The following is a 24,213-nucleotide window of genomic DNA, read 5'->3' as shown; positions in this document are numbered from 1 at the left end:
AAATCAATAAGAAGTACTAAAGGTGTTCGAAAGAACGTAATTAAACTTCACTGCCAACAGTGTCATGAGAAATTTTCATAGAAATGTGTCACTATTATGATTTACGAAGTCTGCTTATCTTAGGTTAGATAACTAGACTTGTTAAGACATATTATTGGCACAAGTCTGTAAAGATTTCTTACGAAGAGTGCTAACAGGGAAACCAGTCGTGATATAACAAATTTGCATCAATACAGCTGTGATAGTTCTTATTAATATTTTCAGTGTTGTATTGCACAGCGCCATTGAAACCCTTGACATGGCATTCAGCAGCAATGTATACAATCCATCTTCGCAATTGCAGTAGAGGTTTTTCTTCAACTTGTAGAGTCATTACTCATTTATAACATAAGCGGGTCATATGTGGTTCACCAACGCCGAACCTCTACTGCGAAGGACATGTTATACTGTGATTATGATTTAGCGTGAAAATCGGTTATGATAAATAAATAAATAAGTCAACTGTAGTAGTAGAAGATTTACTTCCTCGAACGTTATTATAAGCTACGTACCTATAGTAATTATCTCGAGGAATACGCAGAAGATCATGAAAAATTTCGAGGTAGACCAATCATTATGTCATGTGACGTAAATAACGAAATGCTCCCAGACTACTTTATCATCTATCATCCAGGAATGTTTTCTCGGTTTTTGCGAATTCCCAAAGTTTATATGGCATCAATAACTGGTATTTACGGTTTGTATGACATTTGAGCTATTCATTTGGTATTGCTGTGTGCCTTTGCAGTTGTGACATATGAATATTAGGAAGCACTGGTAGCGGTTTAACATATACTGACACGACTGTTCCTCGTGTGTTTTTATGGTGTGCTTCAGATGAGATCAGTTTTTGGTCTGCGGGTACTATTAAGGTAAAATAGACTGCTGGACAAACTAACTCACTTGCTACATTTCTGACAGCCTCTGGGTCTGATTCACTGATAGTTTCAGGCGGCTTCTGGGACATAATGATGAAGTCTGTAACTCTGAGAGGAGTATATGGTACGTTGGCTAAATGAAACAAAGAAGTCATCCTGCCTAGGCCGCAAACTCATATTCGTTTACTAGCGTGCTTCATCAGTTATGTTATCCGATCACGTCTTTTGAACTAACACAAAGCTTTCACTAGTTAAATATGGGAATCACTCCATAAGACAGACCTGAACAGCGCGATTGATAGTACCCCGCCAACGGAGTACAGGCAGACTATTAACTAGCCACATGTAATCAATTTTCTGTAACATACTTCTCATTCTCTAGGGACAAAAACGTAAATATCGAGAACGTGGAGGAATAACATCATCTGGCGTCTACATTAGCTTCACCTTCCCCACATGAATCTTTTTATCATCTTATCAAATCCCACCCATCCTTGCTCACACTGACCACCTTGATACAGCATAATCTGTCCATAAACACTAGTCCACTTGTTTTCCTTCCAATTTCAAATCCTGTTACACTGCTGCACTTATACCGGCATGTACAGACATAGAAAGCTGCCGTGGTATTTATCCTTTCTGTCAGTCAATTTTAAGCTGACAGCAGCAACCGTAGATAAACTTTCAATAACTGATGTACACAGCCACTCGGGTGCATAAAGCTTATTGAAATAATTCTTGACCAGGTTTCAATACCATTAGCGGCATCTTCTTCAGGAGGAATGAAGTCACATGTAATAGTATTAAACAATATAAAATAAACATCTAAGCCCGCATCTCGTGGTCGTGCGGTAGCGTTCTCGCCACCCACGCACGGGTTCCCGGGTTCGATTCCCGGCGGGGTCAGGGATTTTCTCTGCCTCGTGATGGCTGGGTGTTGTGTGATTTCCTTAGATTAGTTAGGTTTAAGTAGTTCTAAGTTCTAGGGGACTGATGACCATAGCTGTTAAGTCCCATAGTATTCAGAGCCATTTGAACCATTTTAAACATCTAAAATAAGCACAAAAGTGAACTGAAGCACGCAGAATAAAAGTGATAACAGTATAATCTACATCACGTTGAAATTGTAACCAAACATTACGAGCTAAAACGCTCAATCCAGACAGCAGAAATCATAGATTAAGTCCTCCATGAGAAACGGCGAGAATTACTCTACAGGTACAGATCACTGTAAGAACAAACACTGAACTATACATGCGGCAACTAGTTACGATGCCAAGTAAAATTAACATAGCTCAAGCCATTTTCTGAGTACTAGTAGCGTGATAAACGCTAAACCGTATGAAATACGTCACTGAAGTACTAATACATCAGAGCACTATACATTTAATTGTTTTAAATAGAGCAAATTGTACACATCGTAAAATAAATAAAGTTATAAACGAGAAAACAAAAGCAATAACTTTTTTAAATAATTACGACAATACCTAGCACAGAATGAATAAATTGTTTAATATGCAAACTCGTGCCGATGAAAATTAATAAACGACATACAGTAGCAAGACTTTAAAAAGATATTACAAAACAAACGTTACTTTTGATGCAAGCAGTGTTTGCTTGCCTGAAGATATATATTTATTTATCATTATTGGTGTTATTTTGTACTCAAGAGAACATTCTTTGTCATGATCAAAGGCAAGAGTTCCCTATTATTATTGATAGAAGCGAAAGCTATTTATGATTTACAGAAACACTTTTCATGTAAGTTGGACGAAGTACTGAAGCGATGTTTGATATATTTTTGTTTTGTGTATTTTTATTTTACCTTTTTTGAGGAAATTGCGTTTTTTTGGGGCTATATGATAAATCTGTATTGTTTTCATTATTTTTACAACACCACACCTTTGTTTCACGTAAGAGACCAACGATTTTCGAATAAAACCTGAATTAAACATCGATAGTTTCAGTTTTGTTATAAATACTGCTCATTCTTAAGTAACAGATAGGAGGATAACTATGTCCATCTCTTTCATATATTCTTACTCAGTTTCTACGCGACTCACCTCTTCTACTTCTTGGGGGATCTAGTGATACAGTGATCACACATGATTAGAAGTTAGAGCCCAATGGTACGCAACACACGCAACGTACAGGTAACGCAGGTATAACCTTAACTGACGAAAGCTACTCGAAAGACTACCGTAGTCTTCGCTAACGTATGGTTGTCTTCGGAAGCCTGCGGTGTTCAAGGTGTTTCACGTACGTCGTGAGCTTGTTTTTGATAGTAAGAATTACTCTCGTAATACTGTCAATGACATTAGCGGCGTGTGCTCTTGCATTTCCCTACATGAAATAACCGTAGGTCTTTTCGTTGCTAATTAGTTTTCTGGAAAAACGTTTCTTTTAATTTTTATATATTTATCATAAGTTACGATTAGGTGGAAAAATATAGTGCAATAATTCATGTTGCACTAATTACACATCACACTTCTTTTTTGACATTCATGCGGAGGCTCCTGCGGAGATTTTCAGTTCATCAAAGATTCTCCTGCCAGCTAAGTTTCATCAGAAAAAAAGAGCGTTTCAGGATCAGCTTCACGATCATGAACAGACTGCAACGGCCTGTTGCTATACGAATGTCCAACAACAGAATCCGAATTGGTCAGTCGTTACATTAACATTACATTGTAAAATATGAATTTGTCCGCATCTCTGTGAACAGACGCTACCGACACGCCATTTTGTTAAACGGCACAACTATTTTGTCGGTTTTTTTCCCCACGATGTCTCCTAACTCGGCAAGTTCATCTGAAACCGATATGCCACCAACCACAGTCCGAGCAAAGAGCTGGAGAGGACGCAGTAATCTGCCAGCAACCATAGTCCGAAGAAGAGACTGGAGTGGGTGCAGCAGTCGGAGGCTGCCTTCGCGGTATTGGTTCCAGCGCAAAGCCGGGCACAGGACTTCCCTCGTTCGTGAAACGCTTTCTACCATTCACCCTCTATACAGTGTACTCATCTCCAAGAGTGCAAGCGAGCTGACGCCGTTCACTTACTCTATTTTAAAGGTCCGTCTTGATCACACAAGACGGATCCGTAAAATAAAGTGGCAAAATATGATCATGGACTATTTTTCACACTTTATGTCTTCAATTGATAATCTCTTTACTTATACCCACAACTCATGACCCTAAAGAACGTCTAACTTTGCATCTTCTAATTACATATCTCATTGCACGTTCTTCAACTTTCAATTAATGTGCAATACTTCTCTTTAAGATCTCCTCATTTGTTCGTCATCTATTTCTGTTTTAGCGTATGAGGGTGTCCTGAAAAGTAAAACCTCCGTCTGTCATGTGAAAAATGTGTGTTTTGAAATAAAATAAACTTTATTAACATTCTACATCTTTATTCTTCTTATCGCATATTTATTTCTTAACATAGTCACCCTCGTGACAAACACGTTTCTCTCAACGAGAGTCCAGTTTGTTGATACCGTTGACGGAGCCACAACTTCATCTATGCTTGCTCCACTTAATCACCAGCAAAGAGAACTCAGCGAAGGTGTTCTTTAAGACGGAGCCAAGTCGGGAGGATGACACTGAACCCAAGATGTCGGATTGTCGCAGATTTCACATCGTTCGTGAGCGGTCTGGCCTCTTCATGGTGGTGGACAGGGTGCTGCATGAGTGGTCGAGCTCTTCGAATACATACTTTCCGTTCTCTGAGGGTCTCGCACTACCGTGCAGAGTTTATGATTGTGTCTTTAGCCACGAATTCAAAATGCAACACGCCTTGAATATCCCAGAACACTCTCAGCATGACTTTGTTTGCTGATGGCATGTTCTTTAACATTTTTGGCATTGGTGATCATTTGTGACGGAACACCATCCAACTCTCTTATTTTCGAGGTCAAAATGATGAACTCAGCTTTCATGACCTCTAAGAATATTTTACGTAATCACCTTTACGCTCAAAACGCAAAAGAAGTTGTTGAATTGGGTCCAGTATCCTCTGTTTCGTGTCAGGAATGTACTCAGTTTTCTGTAACACAGTTCTCAAATGATGGCCTGTACGGGCTCTTGTGATATGTCACACTTACCTGAGAACTTTGTCTCCGTTATCCAATGATCTCCTCTGATGGCTTCCTCAAACCAATTCCGATGATGTTCGCCGATTGCCGTACGCAATCGCTCAGTCGGAGCTCTATCACACACGTTGAGTTAGCAGCACCACTTCTTTCATTACGAGCACGAACAAGCCAACGTCACACATTACCAAAGTCCTAGCGGGATGAAAGCAGAGCTCACCATCTGCAGCATCGTCGACAGGACTGACTGCGGACCTTTGGTACAGAGCCGAGTGGAGGGTCTGAATCAGACGCTGAGACGGTTCTGCGACCGTGTGGGCTGCAGATTCCTCGACTTGCGCCATAGGGTGGTGGGGTTACGGGTTCCGCTGGATAGGTCAGGAGTCCACTACACGCAGCAAGCGGCTACACGGCTAGCAGGGGTTGTGTGGCGTGGACTGGGCGGTTTTTTAGGTTAGATAGACTCGGGCAAGTACAGAAAGGGCAACAGCCTCGAAGGGTGCGGGACAAAGTCAGGACATGTGGGGACCAAGCAGCAATCGGTATTGTAATTGTAAACTGTCGAAGCTGCATTGGTAAAGTACCGGAACTTCAAGCGCTGATAGAAAGCACCGAAGCTGAAATCGTTATAGGTACAGAAAGCTGGCTGAAGCCAGAGATAAATTCTGCCGAAATTTTTACAAAGGCACAGACGGTATTTAGAAAGGATAGATTGCATGCAACCGGTGGTGGCGTGTTTGTCGCTGTTAGTAGTAGTTTATCCTGTAGTGAAGTAGAAGTGGATAGTTCCTGTGAATTATTATGGGTGGAGGTTACACTCAACAACCGAGCTAGGTTAATAATTGGCTCCTTTTACCGACCTCCCGACTCAGCAGCATTAGTGGAAGAACAACTGAGAGAAAATTTGGAATACATTTCACATAAATTTTCTCAGCATGTTATAGTCTTAGGTGGAGATTTCAATTTACCAGATATAGACTGGGACGCTCAGATGTTTAGGATGGGTGGTAGGGACAGACCATCGAGTGACATTATACTGAGTGCACTATCCGAAAATTACCTCGAGCAATTAAACAGAGAACCGACTCGTGGAGATAACATCTTGGACCTACTGACAACAAACAGACCCGAACTTTTTGACTCTGTAAGTGCAGAACGGGGAATCAGTGATCATAAGGCTGTTGTATCATTCCTCAATATGGAAGTAAATAGGAACATAAAAAAAGTGAGGAAGGAGTATCTGTTTAGCAAGAGTAATAGAAGGCAGATTTCAGACTACCTAACAGATCAAAACGAAAATTTCTGTTCAGACACTGACAATGTTGAGTGTTTATGGAAAAAGTTCAAGGCAATCGTGAAATGCGTTTTAGACAGGTACGTGCCGAGTAAAACTGTGAGGGACGGGAAAATCCCACCGTGGTTCAAAAACAAAGTTAGGAAACTACTGCGAAAGCAAAGAGAGCTTCACTCCAGGTTTAAACGCAGTCAAAACCTCTCAGACAAACAGAAGCTAAACGATGTCAAAGTTAGCGTAAGGAGGGCCATGCGTGAAGCGCTCAGTGAATTCGATAGTAAAATTCTATGTACCGACTTGACAGAAAATCCTAGGAAGTTCTGGTCTTACGTTAAATCAGTAAGTGGCTCGAAACAGCATATCCAGACACTCCGGGATGATGATGGCATTGAAACAGAGGATGACACGCGTAAAGCTGAAATACTAAACACCTTTTTCCAAAGCTGTTTCACAGAGGAAGACCGCACTGCAGTTCCTTCTCTAAATCCTCGCACAAACGAAAAAATGGCTGACATCGAAATAAGTGTCCAAGGAATAGAAAAGCAACTGGAATCACTCAACAGAGGAAAGTCCACTGGACCTGACGGGATACCAATTCGTTTCTACACAGAGTACGCGAAAGAACTTCCCCCCTTCTAACAGCCGTGTACCGCAAGTCTCTAGAGGAACGGAAGGTTCCAAATGATTGGAAAAGAGCAAAGGTAGTCCCAGTCTTCAAGAAGGGTCGTCGAGCAGATGCGCAAAACTATAGACCTATATATCTGACGTCGATCTGTTGTAGAATTTTAGAACATGTTTTTTGCTCGCGTATCATGTCGTTTTTGGAACCCAGAATTTACTCTGTAGGAGTCAACATGGATTCCGGAAACAGCGATCGTGTGAGACCCAACTCGCTTTATTTGTTCATGAGACCCAGAAAATATTAGATACAGGCTCCCAGGTAGATGCTATTTTCCTTGACTTCCGGAAGGCGTTCGATACAGTTCCGCACTGTCGCCTGATAAACAAAGTAAGCCTACGGAATATCAGACCAGCTGTGTGGCTGGATTGAAGAGTTTTTAGCAAACAGAACACAGCATGTTGTTATCAATGTTGAGACGTCTACAGACGTTAAAGTAACCTCTGGCGTGCCACAGGGGATTGTTATGGGACCATTGCTTTTCACAATATATATAAATGACCTAGTACATAGTGTCGGAAGTTTCATGCGGCTTTTCGCGGATGATGCTGTAGTATACAGAGAAGTTGCAGCATTAGAAAATTGTAGCGAAATGCAGGAAGATCTGCAGCAGATAGGCACTTGGTGCAGGGAGTGGCAACTGACTCTTAACATAGACAAATGTAATGTATTGCGAATACATAGAAGGAAGGATCCTTTATTGTATGATTATATGATAGCGGAACAAACACTGATAGCAGTTACTTCTGTAAAATATGTGGGAGTATGCGTACGGAACGATCTGAAGTGGAATGATCATATAAAATTAATTGTCGGTAAGGCGGGTACCAAGTTGAGATTCATTGGGAGAGTCCTTAGAAAATGTACTCCATCAACGAAGGAGGTGGCTTACAAAACACTCGTTCGACCTATACTTGAGTATTGCTAATCAGTGTGGGATCCGTACTAGATCGGGTTGACGGAGGAGATAGAGAAGATCCAAAGAAGAGCGGCGCGTTCGTCACAGGGTTATTTGGTAAGCGTGATAGCGTTACGGAGATGTTTAGCAAACTCAAGTGGCAGACTCTGCAAGAGAGGCGCTCTGCATCGCGGTGTAGCTTGCTGTCCAGGTTTCGAGAGGGTGCGTTTCTGGATGAGGTATCGAATATATTGCTTCCCTCTACTTATACCTCCCGAGGAGATCACGAATGTAAAATTATAGATTCGAGCGCCCACGGAGGCTTTCCGGCAGTCGTTCTTCCCGCGAACCATACGCGACTGGAACAGAAAAGGGAGGTAATGACAGTGGCACGCAAAGTGCCCTCCGCCACACACCGTTGGGTGGCTTGCGGAGTATAAATGTAGCTGTAGACGTAGATGAGATACGTTGTTCGCAGTCAGAATCTCGATTACAACACGCTGCTTCTCACGCGCCGTCATAGATACGTTACCCGCCTGCCACGCTTCAATTTGCAGCCCTCAGGAGGCAAATATGTAAACATTAAGGGTCAAGATGTAGAATGCTATTGACGCTAGTTTTATTTAAGAGGATTTAAGAGTTTTTACATAAAAAATTCGGAGGCATTACTTTTCAATACACCCTCGTATATACACCCTCGTATATACCCTGTAGATATGTAAATACGTGTAAAATACAAAACAAAACGCATTTAGCGTGCACTTACTATAAACAAAAATTATAATATTAATATAATTTAAGAAAAACGTAGGTATATATCTCACCAGTAACATTATATCATTTCCATTGTACGTATTTTAAACCTGTTGGCTATAGAGCGAGATGCTTGTACCACTGGCAGCTGAATATCAACTATCAGACAACGGGGATGAAACAGGAAACGTAGTGGTTACAAGGTCTTTATTTATGTACAAAAATTAGCGATACATTAACAACAAGCACTTTTTGTACAAGACTTATATCAGGATGCCAACCCGAATGGTTAAGGTTAATGAATGGTAAGGGAATGACTTTAATACATGCGAAGAAGCACTCATCCCAGAAGGGCTTTGCCGTATATCAGACGGCCGTACCCGTAGCCGCTGTACGCCAGTGCGGGTACAGCTACAGGGGTGGCGGCGATGGCGGGGGCGGCGTAGGCAGCCCTGGCGTAGCCGAAGCCTAGGCCGGCACCGTAGGCCAGCGAGGGGGCGGCCACGACGGCGTGGGCGGCAGCAGCGACAGTGGGGTGGGCGCCGGCTTCCTTGTGCACGACGGCGTTGAAGCCGTTGACGGGATCGGCGGAGTAGTCGACGGTGCGGATGGAGCCGTCTGGTTCGGCCAGGCTGTAGCTGCCCTGGACGACGTCACCACTGCGGGCCTCGTGCTGGGCCTTGGAGTCTCCAGTGGTGGCGTCGTTCACGCTGTAGCTGAAGCTGTACTCTGGGTGCGGGTCGTACTCCGCGGCGACCACGGCGGGGGCGGCAGCGGCGATGGCGACTGGCGCCGCGCGGATGGCGGGGGGGGCGAATGCCAGCGGGGTGGCGGCGATCGAGGGGGCAGCGTAGGTCGTGGCGAGGGCAGGAGCTGAGAGGTAGCCGGCGTGCGCCACAGCCGCGGCGGCCAACAAAACTACCACCTGCAGAGAAAGAGGGTGGTTCGTCAACAGTTCACACACTCTACCAGTTCCTAGACCTCTCGTTTAAAGGAATATCACATTATATATGTTTCGTCCGTCCACACTGCTGTTCATGAATGTTTTATCTATAGATGAAGCTGTCATCAACCCAGAGCTTGGTTTGAACAACGTAGTGCTGCGCTAGGCACGGTGTACTAGAGGTCAGTCAGCCGTAGAGGCACCCGCAGCTTAACCTGAACCCTGAACCACGATGGAAATTTTTCGCATCATCAGACTTTCCCGACGTGAAAGAAGTGATGTGAGGCCGATAAAAGTAATTTAGTAGCAACAGGCTCCACAGCCATCACAAACTTCTAGAGAGCAATAACTTTCCTGCAGCGGTTGGTACTCATTTCTATTTCATTTTTATTTAAAGTACTGCGACATTTCGGCTCTGTAGCTATTCTTAAATAAAATTTTTAATCAGTTAAGTACACGCGTTTTGGGTTACAGTCATTTTCATGGTCAGTACGTTGTTGGACGAGCTTGAAATCTGAAGCCATGGCATCGTGAACAGTATAAATCGTAGCACTCAGCCACACTATTTACATTTTACAAATTTTGAATAGTAAAAGGCGCGGCTGTGTGCTACTGTTTACACTAAACACAATACCACAGCTACAGCTTTCAAGCACGGCCAACCATGGACTGATAATGAAAATGACTTTAGTCCAAAACACGTATACGTCACTGGTTAAACATTTTACGTGAGGATGGTTACACAGCACATACGCAGTGTCCAAAAAAGTAAATGCGATGGAAATGAATAACAGTTGACGAAGGAAACTTATTCATTTCACGCAGTTACAAACCCTAGTATTAACAGAGGATCGAATATTAGAGCTTTGGTCCCATACTCTGTCACCTTACCACCAAGACACATTTTTTGTAATGGATGTTTAAAACAAAGTGAGACTCATTTACATGGATTAGACTGAAAGTGTTGTTTACTGCTGAGAAGAATGCGAGCCTGACGAGAACAGGAGTCAGTCAGATGTGTATTGTGACGTGATCCGGAGCACAGTGGTGTATTCTGCTCTGAAAACATTTTCGCAAATGCAGTTATAGCAACATTGTAACTGTGACGAACTTGATAAGGCTAAAGAAACATATTAATCGTCCACTACTTAAGCATACTGATACTGTCGGAACACGGCCATACAAATTTTTATTCGTTTATATCAAAAGCTGCTTCTTCTCCACGGACACGTTTCTCTTTACTCAGGGAAAACATCACCAATGGTAAGGTTTATTCTTCCTGTTCTTCCTTACAATGGGTGTATTACATCTGCATCCACATTCCTTTGCCATTTTCCTCTTGACGTTTGTGTTGTGTATTAAAAGAAGAAAAACAGGGTACAAGGTCGAAACGGCCAACAACGAAACGCTACCTGGCTGAAAATGAAGTCTAATGGTATGGAAATATTTTTAGGACGGCCGGTAACACAGACCAAGGGCATTCACAGTTCGGAGAAGAGGGAACGGAAGGACACTTTTATCGGGACCTTGACGCACACCTCTCAGAGACCTTCTGAGCTGCCTCGTGTAGTCCACCTACAAACCGATTATATTGTTACATAAGAGAGACAGTAATCAGCTATCAAAGCTTTTGAAGGCATATTCCACTGAAAATCCCCCATGAACCATGGACCTTGCCGTTGGTGGAGAGGCTTGCGTGCCTCAGCGATACAGATAGCCGCACCGTAGGTGCAACCACAACGGAGGGGTATCTGTTGAGAGGCCAGACAAACGTGTGGTTCCTGAAGAGGGGCAGCAGCCTTTTCAGTAGTTGCAGGGGCAACAGTCTGGATGATTGACTGATCTGGCCTTGTAATATTAACCAAAACGGCCTTGCTGTGTTGGTACTGCGAGCGGCTGAAGGCAAGGGGAACCTACAGCTGTAATTTTTCCCGAGGGCATGCAGCTTTACTATATGGTTAAATGATGATGGCGTCCTCTTAGGTAAAATATTCTGGAGGTAAAAAAGTCCCCCATTCGGACTTCCGGGCGGGGACTACTCAGGAGGACGTCGTTATAAGGAGAAACAAAACTGGCATTCTAGGGATCGGAGTGTGGAATGTCAGATCCTTTAATAAGGCAGGAAGGTTAGAAAATTTAAAAAGGGAAATGGATAGGTTAAATACTGAAGCTGACTAGTGAAGTTCGGTGGCAGGACCAACAAGACTTTTGGTAAGGTGAATACAGGGTTATAAATACAAAAGCAAATAGGAGTAATGCAGGAATAGGTTTAATAATGAATAAAAGAAATAGGAGCGTGAGTAAGCTACTATGAACAACATAGTGAACGCATTATTGTAGCCAAGATAGACACGAAGCCTACGCCTACCACAGTAGTACAAGTTTCTATGCCAATTAGCTCCGCAGATGACGAAGAGACTGAAGAAATGTGTGATGAAATAAAAGAAATTATTCAGATAGAGAAGGAAGACGAAAATTTTATACTCATGGGGGATTGGAATTCGGTAGAAGTAAACGGAAGAGAATGAAAAGTAGTAGGTGAATATGGAATAGGAGTAAGGAATGAAAGATGAAGCCGAAGATGAAGCCGCCTGGTAGAATTTTGCACAGAGACTAACTTAATCATAGTTAACACTTGCTTTAAGAATCATGAAAGAAGGTTGTTTACGTGCAAGCGGCCTAGAGACACTGGAAGGTTTCAGATAGATTATATAATGGTTAGACTGAGATTTAGGAACCAAGTATTAAATTGTAGGACATTTCCACAGACAGACGTGGACTCTGACCACAATCTACTGGTTATGAACTGTAGATTAAAACTGAAGAAACTGCAAAAAGGTAGGAATTTGAGGAGATGGTACCTGGATAAACTGAAAGAAGCAGAGGTTATAGGCCTAGAGACACTTGAAGGTTTCAGATAGATTATATAATGGTTAGACTGAGACATAGGAACCAGGTTTTAAATTGTAGGACATTTCCACAGACAGACGTGGACTCTGACCACAATATACTGGTTATGAACTGTAGATTAAAACTGAAGAAACTGCAAAAAGGTAGGAATTTGAGGAGATGGGACCTGGATAAACTGAAAGAACCAGAGGTTATAGAGGGTTTCAGAGAGAGCATTAGAGAACGATTGACAAGAACTGGGTAAAGAAGTACAGTAGAAGAAGAGGAATGGGCAGCTTTGAAAGATGAAATATTGAAGGCAGCAGAGGATCAAGTAGGTGAAAAGACGAGGGCTAGTACATCTCCTTGGGTAACAGAAGAGATACTGAATTTAATTCATGAAAGGAGAAAATATGAAATTGCAGTAAATGAAGAGGGCAAAAAGGAACACAAACATCTCAAAAATGAAATAGATAGTAAGTGCAAAATGGCTAAGTAGGGATGGCTAGAGGACAAATGTAAGGATGCAGAGGAATATATTATTAGGGGTAAGATAGATACTGCCTACAGGAAAATTAAAGAGACCTTTGGAGAAAAGAGAACCACTTGCATGAATATCAAGAGCTCAGAAGGAAAATCAGTTCCAAGCAAAGAAGGGAAGGCAAAAAGGTGGAAGGAATATATAGAGGGTCTATACAAGAGAGATTTACTTGAGGGCATTATTATGGAAATGGAAGAGGACGTAGATGAAGATGAAATGGGCGATATGATACTTGTGCACTGATAGTGCACTGAAAGACGTAAGTCGAAACAAGGCCTCGGGATTAGACAACATTCCATTAGAACTACTGATAGTCTTGGGAGAGGCAGTCCTGACAAAACTTTACCATCTGGTGAGCAAGATGTATGAGACTGGCGGAATACCCTCAGGCTTCAAGAAGACTATAATAATCAAATCCCAAAGACAGCAGGTGTTGACAGGTGTGAAAATTACCGAACCATCAGTTTAGTAAGTCACAGCTGCAAAATACTAACACGAATTCTTTACAGACGAATGGAAAAACTGGTAGAAGCCGCCCTCGGGGAAGATCAGTTTGGATTCCATAGAAATGCTGGAACACGTGAGGTAATACTGACTCTGCGAATTATCTTAGAAGATAGATTAAGGAAAGGTAAACCTATTTTTCTAGCATTTGTAGACTTAGTGAAAGCTTTTGACAATGTTGTCTGAAATACTCTCTTTCACATTCTGAAGCTGGCAGGGATCAAATACAGGGAGCGACAAGCTAATTACAATTTGTACAGAAAACAGGTGACACTTATAAGAGTCGAGGGCCATGAAAGGGAAGCAGTGAATGGGAAGGGCGTGAGACAGGGTTGTAACCTATCCCCGATATTATTCAATCTGTATGTTGAGCAAGCAGTAAAGGAAACAAAACAAAAATTTTGAGTAGGAACTAAAGTCCGCTGAGAAGAAATAAAAACTGAGGTTTGCCGATGGCATTGTAATTCTGTCAGAGACAGAAAAGGATCTGGAAGGGCAGTTGAACGGGATGTACAGTGCCTTGAAAGGATTATATAAAATGAACATCAACAAAAGCAAAACGAGGGTAATGGAATGTAGTCGAATTAAATCAGGTGATGCTGAGGGAATTAGATTAGGAAATGAGACAGTGAAAGTAGTAAATGGGTTTTGCTATTTGGGAAGCAAAATAATTGATGATGGTCAAAGTAGAGAGGATATAAAATGTAGACTGATTATGGCAAGGAAAACATTTTTGAAGAAAAGAAATTTGTTAACATCGAGTATAGATTTAAGTGTCAGGAAGCCTTTTCTGAAAGTATTTGTATGAAGTGTAGCCATATATGGAAGTGAAACATGGATGACAAATAGTTTAGACAAGGAGAGAATAGAAGCTTTCGAAATGTGATGCTACAGAAGAATGCTGAAGATTAGATGGGTAGATCACGTAACTAATGACGAGGTACTGAATAGAAGTGGGGAGAAGAGGAATTTGTGGCACAACTTGACTAGAAGAAGGGATCGGTTGGTAGGAGATTTTCTGAAGCATCAAGGGATCGCCAATTTAGTAATGGAGGTCAGCATGGAGAGTAAAAATCGTAGAGGGAGACCAAGAGATGAATTATACACTAAGCAGTTTGAGAAGGATGTAGGCAGCAGTGGATATGGGAGATGAAGAAGCTTGCGCAGGGTAGAGTAGCATGGAGAGCTGCATCAAACCAGTCTCTGAACTGAAGACCAATACAACAACAACAATACACTGAAGTGCCAAAGAAACTGCTATAGGCCTGCGTATTCCAATACAGAGATATACACTCCTGGAAATGGAAAAAAGAACACATTGACACCGGTGTGTCAGACCCACCATACTTGCTCCGGACACTGCGAGAGGGCTGTACAAGCAATGATCACACGCACGGCACAGCGGACACACCAGGAACCGTGTTGGCCGTCGAATGGCGCTAGCTGCGCAGCATTTGTGCACCGCCGCCGTCAGTGTCAGCCAGTTTGCCGTGGCATACGGAGCTCCATCGCAGTCTTTAACACTGGTAGCATGCTGCGACAGCGTGGACGTGAACCGTATGTGCAGTTGACGGACTTTGAGCGAGAGCGTATAGTGGGCATGCGGGAGGCCGGGTGGACGTACCGCCGAATTGCTCAACACGTGGGGCGTGAGGTCTCCACAGTACATCGATGTTGTCGCCAGTGGTCGGCGGAAGGTGCACGTGCCCGTCGACCTGGGACCGGACCGCAGCGACGCACGGATGCACGCCAAGACCGTAGGATCCTACGCAGTGCCGTAGGGGACCGCACCGCCACTTCCCAGCAAATTAGGGACACTTTTGCTCCTGGGGTATCGGCGAGGACCATTCGCAACCGTCTCCATGAAGCTGGGCTACGGTCCCGCACACCGTTAGGCCGTCTTCCGCTCACGCCCCAACATCGTGTAGCCCGCCTCCAGTGGTGTCGCGACAGGCGCGAATGGAGGGACGAATGGAGACGTGTCGTCTTCAGCGATGAGAGTCGCTTCTGCCTTGGTGCCAATGATGGTCGTATGCGTGTTTGGCGCCGTGCAGGTGAGCGCCACAATCAGGACTGCATACGACCGAGGCACACAGGGCCAACACCCGGCATCATGGTGTGGGGAGCGATCTCCTACACTGGCCGTACACCACTGGTGATCGTCGAGGGGACACTGAATAGTGCACGGTACATCCAAACCGTCATCGACCCATCGTTCTACCATTCCTAGACCGGCAAGGGAACTTGCTGTTCCAACAGGACAATGCACGTCCGCATGTATCCCGTGCCACCCAACGTGCTCTAGAAGGTGTAAGTCAACTACCCTGGCCAGCAAGATCTCCGGATCTGTCCCCCATTGAGCATGTTTGGGACTGGATGAAGCGTCGTCTCATGCGGTCTGCACGTCCAGCACGAACGCTGGTCCAACTGAGGCGCCAGGTGGAAATGGCATGGCAAGCCGTTCCACAGGACTACATCCAGCATCTCTACGATCGTCTCCATGGGAGAATAGCAGCCTGCATTGCTGCGAAAGGTGGATATACACTGTACTAGTGCCGACATTGTGCAGGCTCTGTTGCCTGTGTCTATGTGCCTGTGGTTCTGTCAGTGTGATCATGTGATGTATCTGACCCCAGGAATGTGTCAATAAAGTTTCCCCTTCCTGGGACAATGAATTCACGGTGTTCTTATTTCAATTTCCAGGAATGTATAAACAGGCAGAACGTGGCGCTGCGCTTGGCAACACCCATATAAGATAACAAGTTTCTGGGGTAGTTGTTAGATCGGTTGCTGCTGCAGCAACGGCAGATTATCAAGTTTTAAGTGAGTTTGAACGTGGTGAACAAGAGGTGGAATACAGCATCTCCGAGTTAGCGATGATGTAGGGATTTTCCCGTACGACCATTTCACGAATGTACCGTGAATATCAGGTATCCACTGAAACATGAAATCTCCAACATCGCTGGGGCCGGAAAAATGTCCTGAGAGAATAGTTCAAAGTGGCGGAAGTGCAACCCTTTCTTAAATTGCTCCAGATTTAAATCCTGGGCCATCAACAAGTGTCAGCGTGAGAACCATTCAACGAAACATCATCGATATTGGCGGTCGGAGCAGAGGTCCCATACTTGTAATTTTGATCACTCCACCACACGAGGCTTTACAGAACGCCTGGGTCCGTCAACATCGAAACTGGACTGTTGATGGCTGGAGATATGTTGCCTGGTCGGACGAGTCTCATTTCAATTGTATCGAGCGGATGGACGTGTATGGGTATGGAGACAGCCTCATGAATCCATGGACCCTGCATGTCCAAGCTGGTGGAGGCTCTGTAATGGTGTGGGGCAGGTGCAGTTGGAGTGATGTGAGACCTCTGATAAGTCTAGATACGACTCTGACAGGCGACATGTACGTAAGCATCCTGTCTGATCACTTGCATCCATTCATGTCTTTTGTGCTTTCCGAAGGACTTTGGCAATTCCAGCAGGACGATGCGACAGCCCATACGTCCATAATTGCTACAGAGTGACTTCAGAAACACTCTTCTGAGTTTAAACACTTCCTCTGCCCACCAAACTCCCCAGAGGTGAACATTATTAAGCATATCCGGGATGCTTTGCAACGTGCTGTTCAGAAGAGATCTCCACCCCCCTCGTACTCTTACGGGTTTATGAGCAGGATAAACAGGATTCGTGGGTTCAATTCCCTCCTAGCGACAGTGACAACTGGTGTCTTGTGAGGAAAGCACGGCAAGTTGCCATAACCCGATTTCCCAGAAACTTCGCTCAGTGGAAGAGAAGTCATAATACGCGAACACATGTCTCGGCTTATTCGTAGATATTCGGTCGTTTCTGAGAAAATGACAGTCAATTTTTTCTTAATAATTTAGATGTCCTTTTAGCGCTCTACAGGCGCAGCCCAACTGGTGGCTAACATGGCGATGTCTAACTTTCGCGTCCTGTGTTCGAAAACCGATTATCGTTTTTATTTATTTTATTTTACTTTTTTCATTTATCTACTCATGTCGTAGAAGGTTATAACACGAATGTTTCTTATCAGGTTAGGGGATACAAGGGTGTTATACTCGTATTGTTTGTAAAATTATAACTGAGTTCCACAATAAGTGTTATCCATTCATTATATATGTGTTACTGTATTTTCAGGGGTTAAAATCTTTTTAAATGTTCGTGTTCTTATATTTCTTTTTAAAATCAGTTCTTAATTCTTATATTTTATTCTTATGTTTATTCTTCAGGATGATTTGGTTCATTCCCTTCGGCAGCACCGATCGCAAAAGCGTGCGAAACACAAAAAATCCAGTAATACGAGCATCAAGAGAAGGTAGATTTCCCACATCGACATTTCTTCGTGTGGATCTTATTCGGCAAATAAATTGCGTTAACACTGCAGAAGACTTCACTCCTTGGCAATATCAGCGGCGAAACACGCACAACGGATCGCTTTACCGAAAACTGACGCTTGCTATTGATTATGAGTCAAGATACACCACAGGAATTCCACCGAAAACAATTTAAAATAAACTTTCCATTCATTTTCTGTCTGCATTCTTTTTAATTCATTCATCATACAATTGACAGACGAATAAGGGCAACGCTATTTGAGTATAGATTGGTAAACATTTGTATATTAGTCTTCTATGGACATGGGTAGATAAATGAAAAACAAAATTGAAAAGAAATAATAAAATCGGGCTTCGAACACGGAGCACGAAAGTGTGAAGCCGCGACGCCAACTACTGTGCCACCTGTTCGGCTGAGCTGCTTGCTTGCTAGAAGGCGTATCAAGGATCTCGAAAACTTTGACCGTCGTTTTCTCAGAAACGATCGAGTATCTACGGATAAGCCAAGACACGTGTTCGCTTATTTTGACCCCTCTTCCACTGAGCGATTTTCTGTAAAATCAGTTTCTGACACTTGGCGTCTCCTCCTCGTTAGTGCAGTGGAGTAATGCAAAACCACCAAATTTTCACAATCCAATCACGTTGATGTGACCACTGCCTACGTGCGACGTCAACGTATAAAGACCACTCACACACTGTCAGATATGTGCGGAAACTATCTTACTATTAGCTTAACACCTCATGCATCCAAGCTGCTGGCAAGAATAATGTACAGAAGAATGGAAAAGAAAACTGAGGATCTATTAGACGACGATCACTTTGGCTTTAGGAAAGGTTAAGGCACCAGAGAGGCACTTCTGAACTTCCCGTTTGACAATGGAAGCAAGACTGAAGAAAAATCAAGATACGCTCATAGGATTTGTCGACCTAGAAAAAGCGTTCGAGAATGTGAAACGATGCAGGATGTTTGAAATTCTGAGAAAATTAGGAGTAAGCTAGGGGGAAAGACGGGTGATATACAATATGTGCAAAAGCCAAAAGGGTATAAAAAACGAAATGTTCGGATTGGAAAGGTTGTAAAACAGGAATGCAGTCTATATCTACATCTATATTTATACTTCGCAAGCTACCCAACGGTGTGTGGCGGAGGGCACTTTACGTGCCACTGTCATTACCTCCCTTTCCTGTTCCAGTCGCGTATGGCTCGCGGGAAGAACGACTGCCGGAAAGCCTCCGTGCGCGCTCGAATCTATAATTTTACATTCGTGATCTTCTCTGGAGGTATAAGTAGGGGGAAGCAATATATTCGATACTTCATTCAGAAACGCACCCTCTCGAAACCTGGACAGCAAGCTACACCGCGATGCAGAGCGCCTCTCTTGCAGAGTCTGCCACTTGAGTTTGCTAAACATCTACGTAACGCTATCATGCTTACCAAATAACCCTGCGACGAAACGCGCCGCTCTTCTTTGGATCTTCTCTATCTCCTCTGTCAACCGCGCCTGGTACGGATCCCACACTAATGAGCAATACTCAAGTATTGCTCGAACGAGTGTTTTGTAAGCCACCTCCTTGGTTGATTTACTACATTTTCTAAGGACTCTGCCAATGAATCTCAACCTGGCACCCGCCTTGCCAACAATCAATTTTATGTGATTATTCCGCTTCAAATCGTTCCGCACGCATACTCCCAGATATTTTACAGAAATAACTGCTACCAGTCTTTATTCTGCTATCATATAATCATACAATAAAGGATCCTTGTTTCTGTGTATTCGCAATACATCACATTTGTCTATGTTAAGGGCCAGTTGCCACTCCCTGCACCAAGTGCCTATCCGCTGCAGATCTTCCTGCATTTCGCTGCAATTTTCTAATGCTGCAACTTCTCTGTATACTACAGCATCATCCGCGAAAAGCCGCATGGAATTTCCGACATTATCTGCTAGGTCATTTATATATATTGTGAAAAGCAATGGTCCCATAACACTCCCCTGTGGCACGCCAGAGGTTACTTTAACGTCTGTAGACGTCTCTCCATTGATAACAACATGCTGTGTTCTGTTTGCTAGAAACTCTTCAATCCAGCCACACGGCTGGTCTGATATTCCGTAGGCTCTTACTCTGTTTATCAGGCGACAGTGCGGAACTGTATGGGACCCCTTCCGGAAGTCAAGGAAAATAGCATCTACCTGGGAGCCTGTTATCTAATATTTTCTCGGTCTCATGAACAAATAAATCGAGTTGGGTCTCACACGATCGCTGTTTCCGGAATCAATGTTGATTCCTACAGAATAGATTCTGGGTTTCCTGAAATGACATGACACGCGAGCATAAAACATGTTCTAAAATTCTACAACAGATCGATGTCAGAGATATAGACCTATAGTTTTGTGCATCTGCTCGACGACTGGAACTACCTGTGCTCTTTTCCAATCATTTGGAGTCTTCTGTTCCTCTAGAGACTTGCGGTACACGGCTTTTAGAAGGGGGGCAAGTTCTTTCGCGTACTCTGTTGAAATGGTTCAAATGGCTCTGAGCACTATGGGACTTAACATCTGAGGTCATCAGTCCCCTAGAACTTAGAACAATTTAAACCTAACTAACCTAAGGACATCACACACATCCATGCCCGAGGCAGGATTCGAACCTGCGACCGTAGCGGTCGCGCGTTTCCAGACTGAAGCGCCTAGAACCGCTCGGCCACACCGGCCGGCGCGTACTCTGTGTAGAATCCAATTGGTATCCCGTCAGCTCCAGTGGACTTTCCTCTGTTGAGTGATTTCAGTTGCTTTTCTATTCCTTGGACACTTATTTCGATGTCAGTCATTTTTTCGTTCGTGCGAGGATTTAGAGAAGGAACTGCAGTGCGGTCTTCCTCTGTGAAACAGCTTCGGAGAAAGGTGTTTAGTATTTCAGCTTTACGCGTGTCATCCTCTGTTTCAATGCCATTATCACCCCAATCTTTCGCCCCTACTGTTCCATCTGTATATCTAAGAAGCAATGACTGAAATAAAATAAAGGTTCAAGAATGGGATTACAATTTAGGGTGATAGGACATCTGTATGATACCATTCATACAACGTACTAGCACATAGTTTTGTTGTTATTTTATCCATGTTGGAGCTTGTTGAACTCCGTGGCCGTTTGCTTTCTTCACTAACAACATAATTTTAACTCTAGTAACTTCATTGCTGATATTTCTTCCCTATTCTCTACAAACTATTAGTTTTTCAGATATGTTTGGAAACCCTAAAGTCGCAAAATTGACAGTATTGATACTTATATTAGAGCAATAATGACATACGCTGCGGCTGTCGGATTATGCAGCTCCATTACGTCTCCGCTGCCTCCGCAATGCTCCACGGTAAACACGGACCGCTGATATGCACAATGTTGTACCGTGTCGAGAGCCTCGTGGAAGTTTTCCAAAAAACTCGCCAAACGACTGTTCAGGGAGTCGAGACACCAAGAACAACCCTTTCATTGTTAGTGTGGGAATCTACGATCACAACCGCAAGTGGAAGCATAATCGCCCAAAAACACTTTTCCTTAGGGACACTCACCTATCTATGGCACGCTTAAACTGAACACTCAGACAACGCGATATCTGTGAGCCCCTGCATCACAGCAAATCTGACTCGCATAGCTAGCTGTGTTCGTAAAGCCAGCAAACCAGCAGAGGCAGGGTAGCCTGTCACACTTAAACGTAAACAAGAACCACACGACATTCAACACCGAACGGCCGATTTTGCGATCAAAATCAGCTCTATGATGTCGACTTTGACATGTTACAGGTACGCTGACGCTGAAGCTGGCACGAGAAATATCGTCGGTCATTAACAACTGTAACATGTACGCTTCTAACATGTCTTTGTACCCATGTACCATGTATGAACTATCATTGTTGGCAGCAGGCTTAGTACTTATCCAGACTGTCGCAGGGCTTGCTTTTTTCCCACGGACCTTGCCATGGCACTATTCCTACCCCCCCACCCCGCCTCCCCCCTCCCCACAATCACCCTAAAACAACTATTCTTCAACCGTTTTTTTGTCTGCTGTCCCTAAATGGGACCGTGTAGTGGGTGATCGAACCTAGATGTACGGACTTCAGAGTCGCACATCCTGCGTTTCCTCGATAGAAATACAAACAGTTTCACGGCGGCGATAGAACTTTTTGACACGTCATCGATTGATTAGAAAAAAAAGGTTTAATAAAATAGTGAATACATCTACATCTACAAGGATACTGTCCAAATCACATTTAAGTGCCTGACAGACGTTTCATCGGACCACCTTCACAATAATCCTCTAATATTCCAGTCTTGTACAGCGAGCAGAATAAACGAACACCTATATCTTTCCGTGACAGCTCTGATTTCCCTCATTTTATTATGATGATCATTTTGTATTATGTAAGTCGGCATCAACAAAATATTTGCGCATTCGAAGGAGAGAGTTGGTGATTGAAATTTCTTGAGGAGATCCAACCGCAACGAAAGACGCCTTTATATTAATAATGTGCACCCCAATTATTGTATCATTTCAGCGACGCTCTCTCCCCTATTTCGCGATAATACCAAACGTGCTGGCCTTCTTTGAACTTTCTCGATGTACTCCGTCAATCCTATATGGTAAGGATGCCACACCACGAAGCACTATTCTAAAAGAGGACGGAAAAGCGGTAATGTAGGTAGTTTCTTAAGTAGATCTGTTACATTTTCTAAGTGCTCTGCCAATAAAACGCAGTCTTTGGTTAGCCTTCCCACCATTTTCTATGTTTTCCTTCCAATCTAAATTGTTTGTAACTGTAATTCCTAGGTATTAAGTTGAATTTACGGCCTTCAGTTTTGACTGATTTATCGTGTAACCGAAGTTTAACGGATTCCCTTTCGCACTTGTGTGGACGACCTCGCACTTTTCGTTATTTAGGATCAATTGCTTATTTTTGCATGATACAGGTATCTTTTCTAAATCGTTTTGCAGTTTGTTTTGATCTTCTGATGACTTTACTAATCGATAAACAATAGCATCATCTGCAAACAACCTAAGACGACTGCACAGATTGTCTCCTAAATCGTTTATATAGCTAAGGAACACGAAACAGTCTATGTAACTACCTTGGGGAACGTCAGAAATCACTAGATGACTTTTCGTCATTTAGTACGAACTGTGACCTCTCTAACAGGAAACCACGAATCCAGTCACACAGCTGAGACGATATTCTATAAGCACACAATTTCACTACAAGCCGCTCGTGTGCTACAGTGTCAAAAACCTTCTGGAAATCTAGAAATACCGAATCAATTTGAAATCCCTCAACGTTTCGCGTGAATAAAGAACTAGTTGTGTTTCACAAGAACGATGTTTCCTAGATCCCTGTTCACTGTGTGTCAATACACCGTTCTCTTCGAGGTATTTCACAATGTTCGAACACAATATGTGATCCAAAATCCTGATACGGGCCTGTAATTTAGTGAATTACTCCTACTACCTTTCGTGAATATTGGTGTGACCTGTGAAACTTTCCAGTCTTTGGGTATCGATCTTTCGTCGAGCGAGCGGTTGTACATGATTGTTAAGTGTGGAGCTATACTTCAAAAATGAATATGGTTTGGCGACTTCAGTACAGACAGGTACGCTTACCTGTGGGACCATGATGGCGGGGCTCCTGTCTCAACGGTGGACGCACAGTGACGAAAGATACGGCGCCCAGAGCTTATATACTGCACCTCCATCTCGGTGGGCCACACCGCCACAGCTTTTCACGCCACGGCTGCCCACAACATCTTAAGGGTCACATGCGGAATAATTTAGCAGCTGAGACAGACGGAGAGCTCAGCAGCACGCAATAGGCTCGTTCCTTAACACCAGCTCTTACGCAAATACGTTTCGACGAGTTCGATGTCCCTGGAAGTGTACAGTATCTGTCACTGCAGATGGAGACGTTACATGGCACCGTTAGCTTCAGAACAGAACACAACTCAGAATGGAACAGGTTTCGTGTCACGAACCGATACTTGCCAGTAGCCAGTTTATGTGTTGTAAATGCGTTAGGTCTGTCTGAGGTGCTTGTCACTAGCGAGACGCCTGCTGTGAGTCTCAGCTATTGCTATTACATAAGCTCCTCTAGATGTGGGAACTTGTAGCTTTGAGTATCTTTGCAGGACACCGGCAGTAAGAACGGAACGACGCAGTACCAGGTCATCTCTTTTCCTTCAACTTATGTGGCCATAAGTGAGGTCTCTTCGCCGCTAAAGATAGTTAGGTTAGGTTAATGTTTAAGGTCCCGTCGACAACGAGGTCATTAGAGACGGAGAGCAAGCTCGGGTTAGGGAAGGATTGGGA

General features: G+C 43.6%; 1 protein-coding gene across 1 annotated transcript; it reads right to left on the bottom strand.

Moving 5' to 3' along the window:
* Positions 1-8,853: 8,853 nt before the first annotated feature.
* LOC126148296 (cuticle protein 21-like) lies at positions 8,854-23,541 on the bottom strand. Its single transcript, XM_049915749.1, has 2 exons — positions 23,512-23,541; positions 8,854-9,556 (listed from the first exon to the last, which is right to left on the bottom strand). Exons 1-2 carry the CDS (start codon positions 23,521-23,523, stop codon positions 8,972-8,974), a joined length of 597 nt encoding a protein of 198 aa, XP_049771706.1. The 5' UTR covers positions 23,524-23,541; the 3' UTR covers positions 8,854-8,971.
* Positions 23,542-24,213: the final 672 nt, after the last annotated feature.

This window comes from Schistocerca cancellata, chromosome 2 (genome assembly GCF_023864275.1).
Source record: "Schistocerca cancellata isolate TAMUIC-IGC-003103 chromosome 2, iqSchCanc2.1, whole genome shotgun sequence".
In the NCBI taxonomy this organism is placed as follows: Eukaryota; Metazoa; Arthropoda; class Insecta; order Orthoptera; family Acrididae; genus Schistocerca; species Schistocerca cancellata.
The sequence above is the reverse complement of the archived record's forward strand: the minus strand, read 5'-3'. Positions and strand labels throughout refer to the sequence as shown.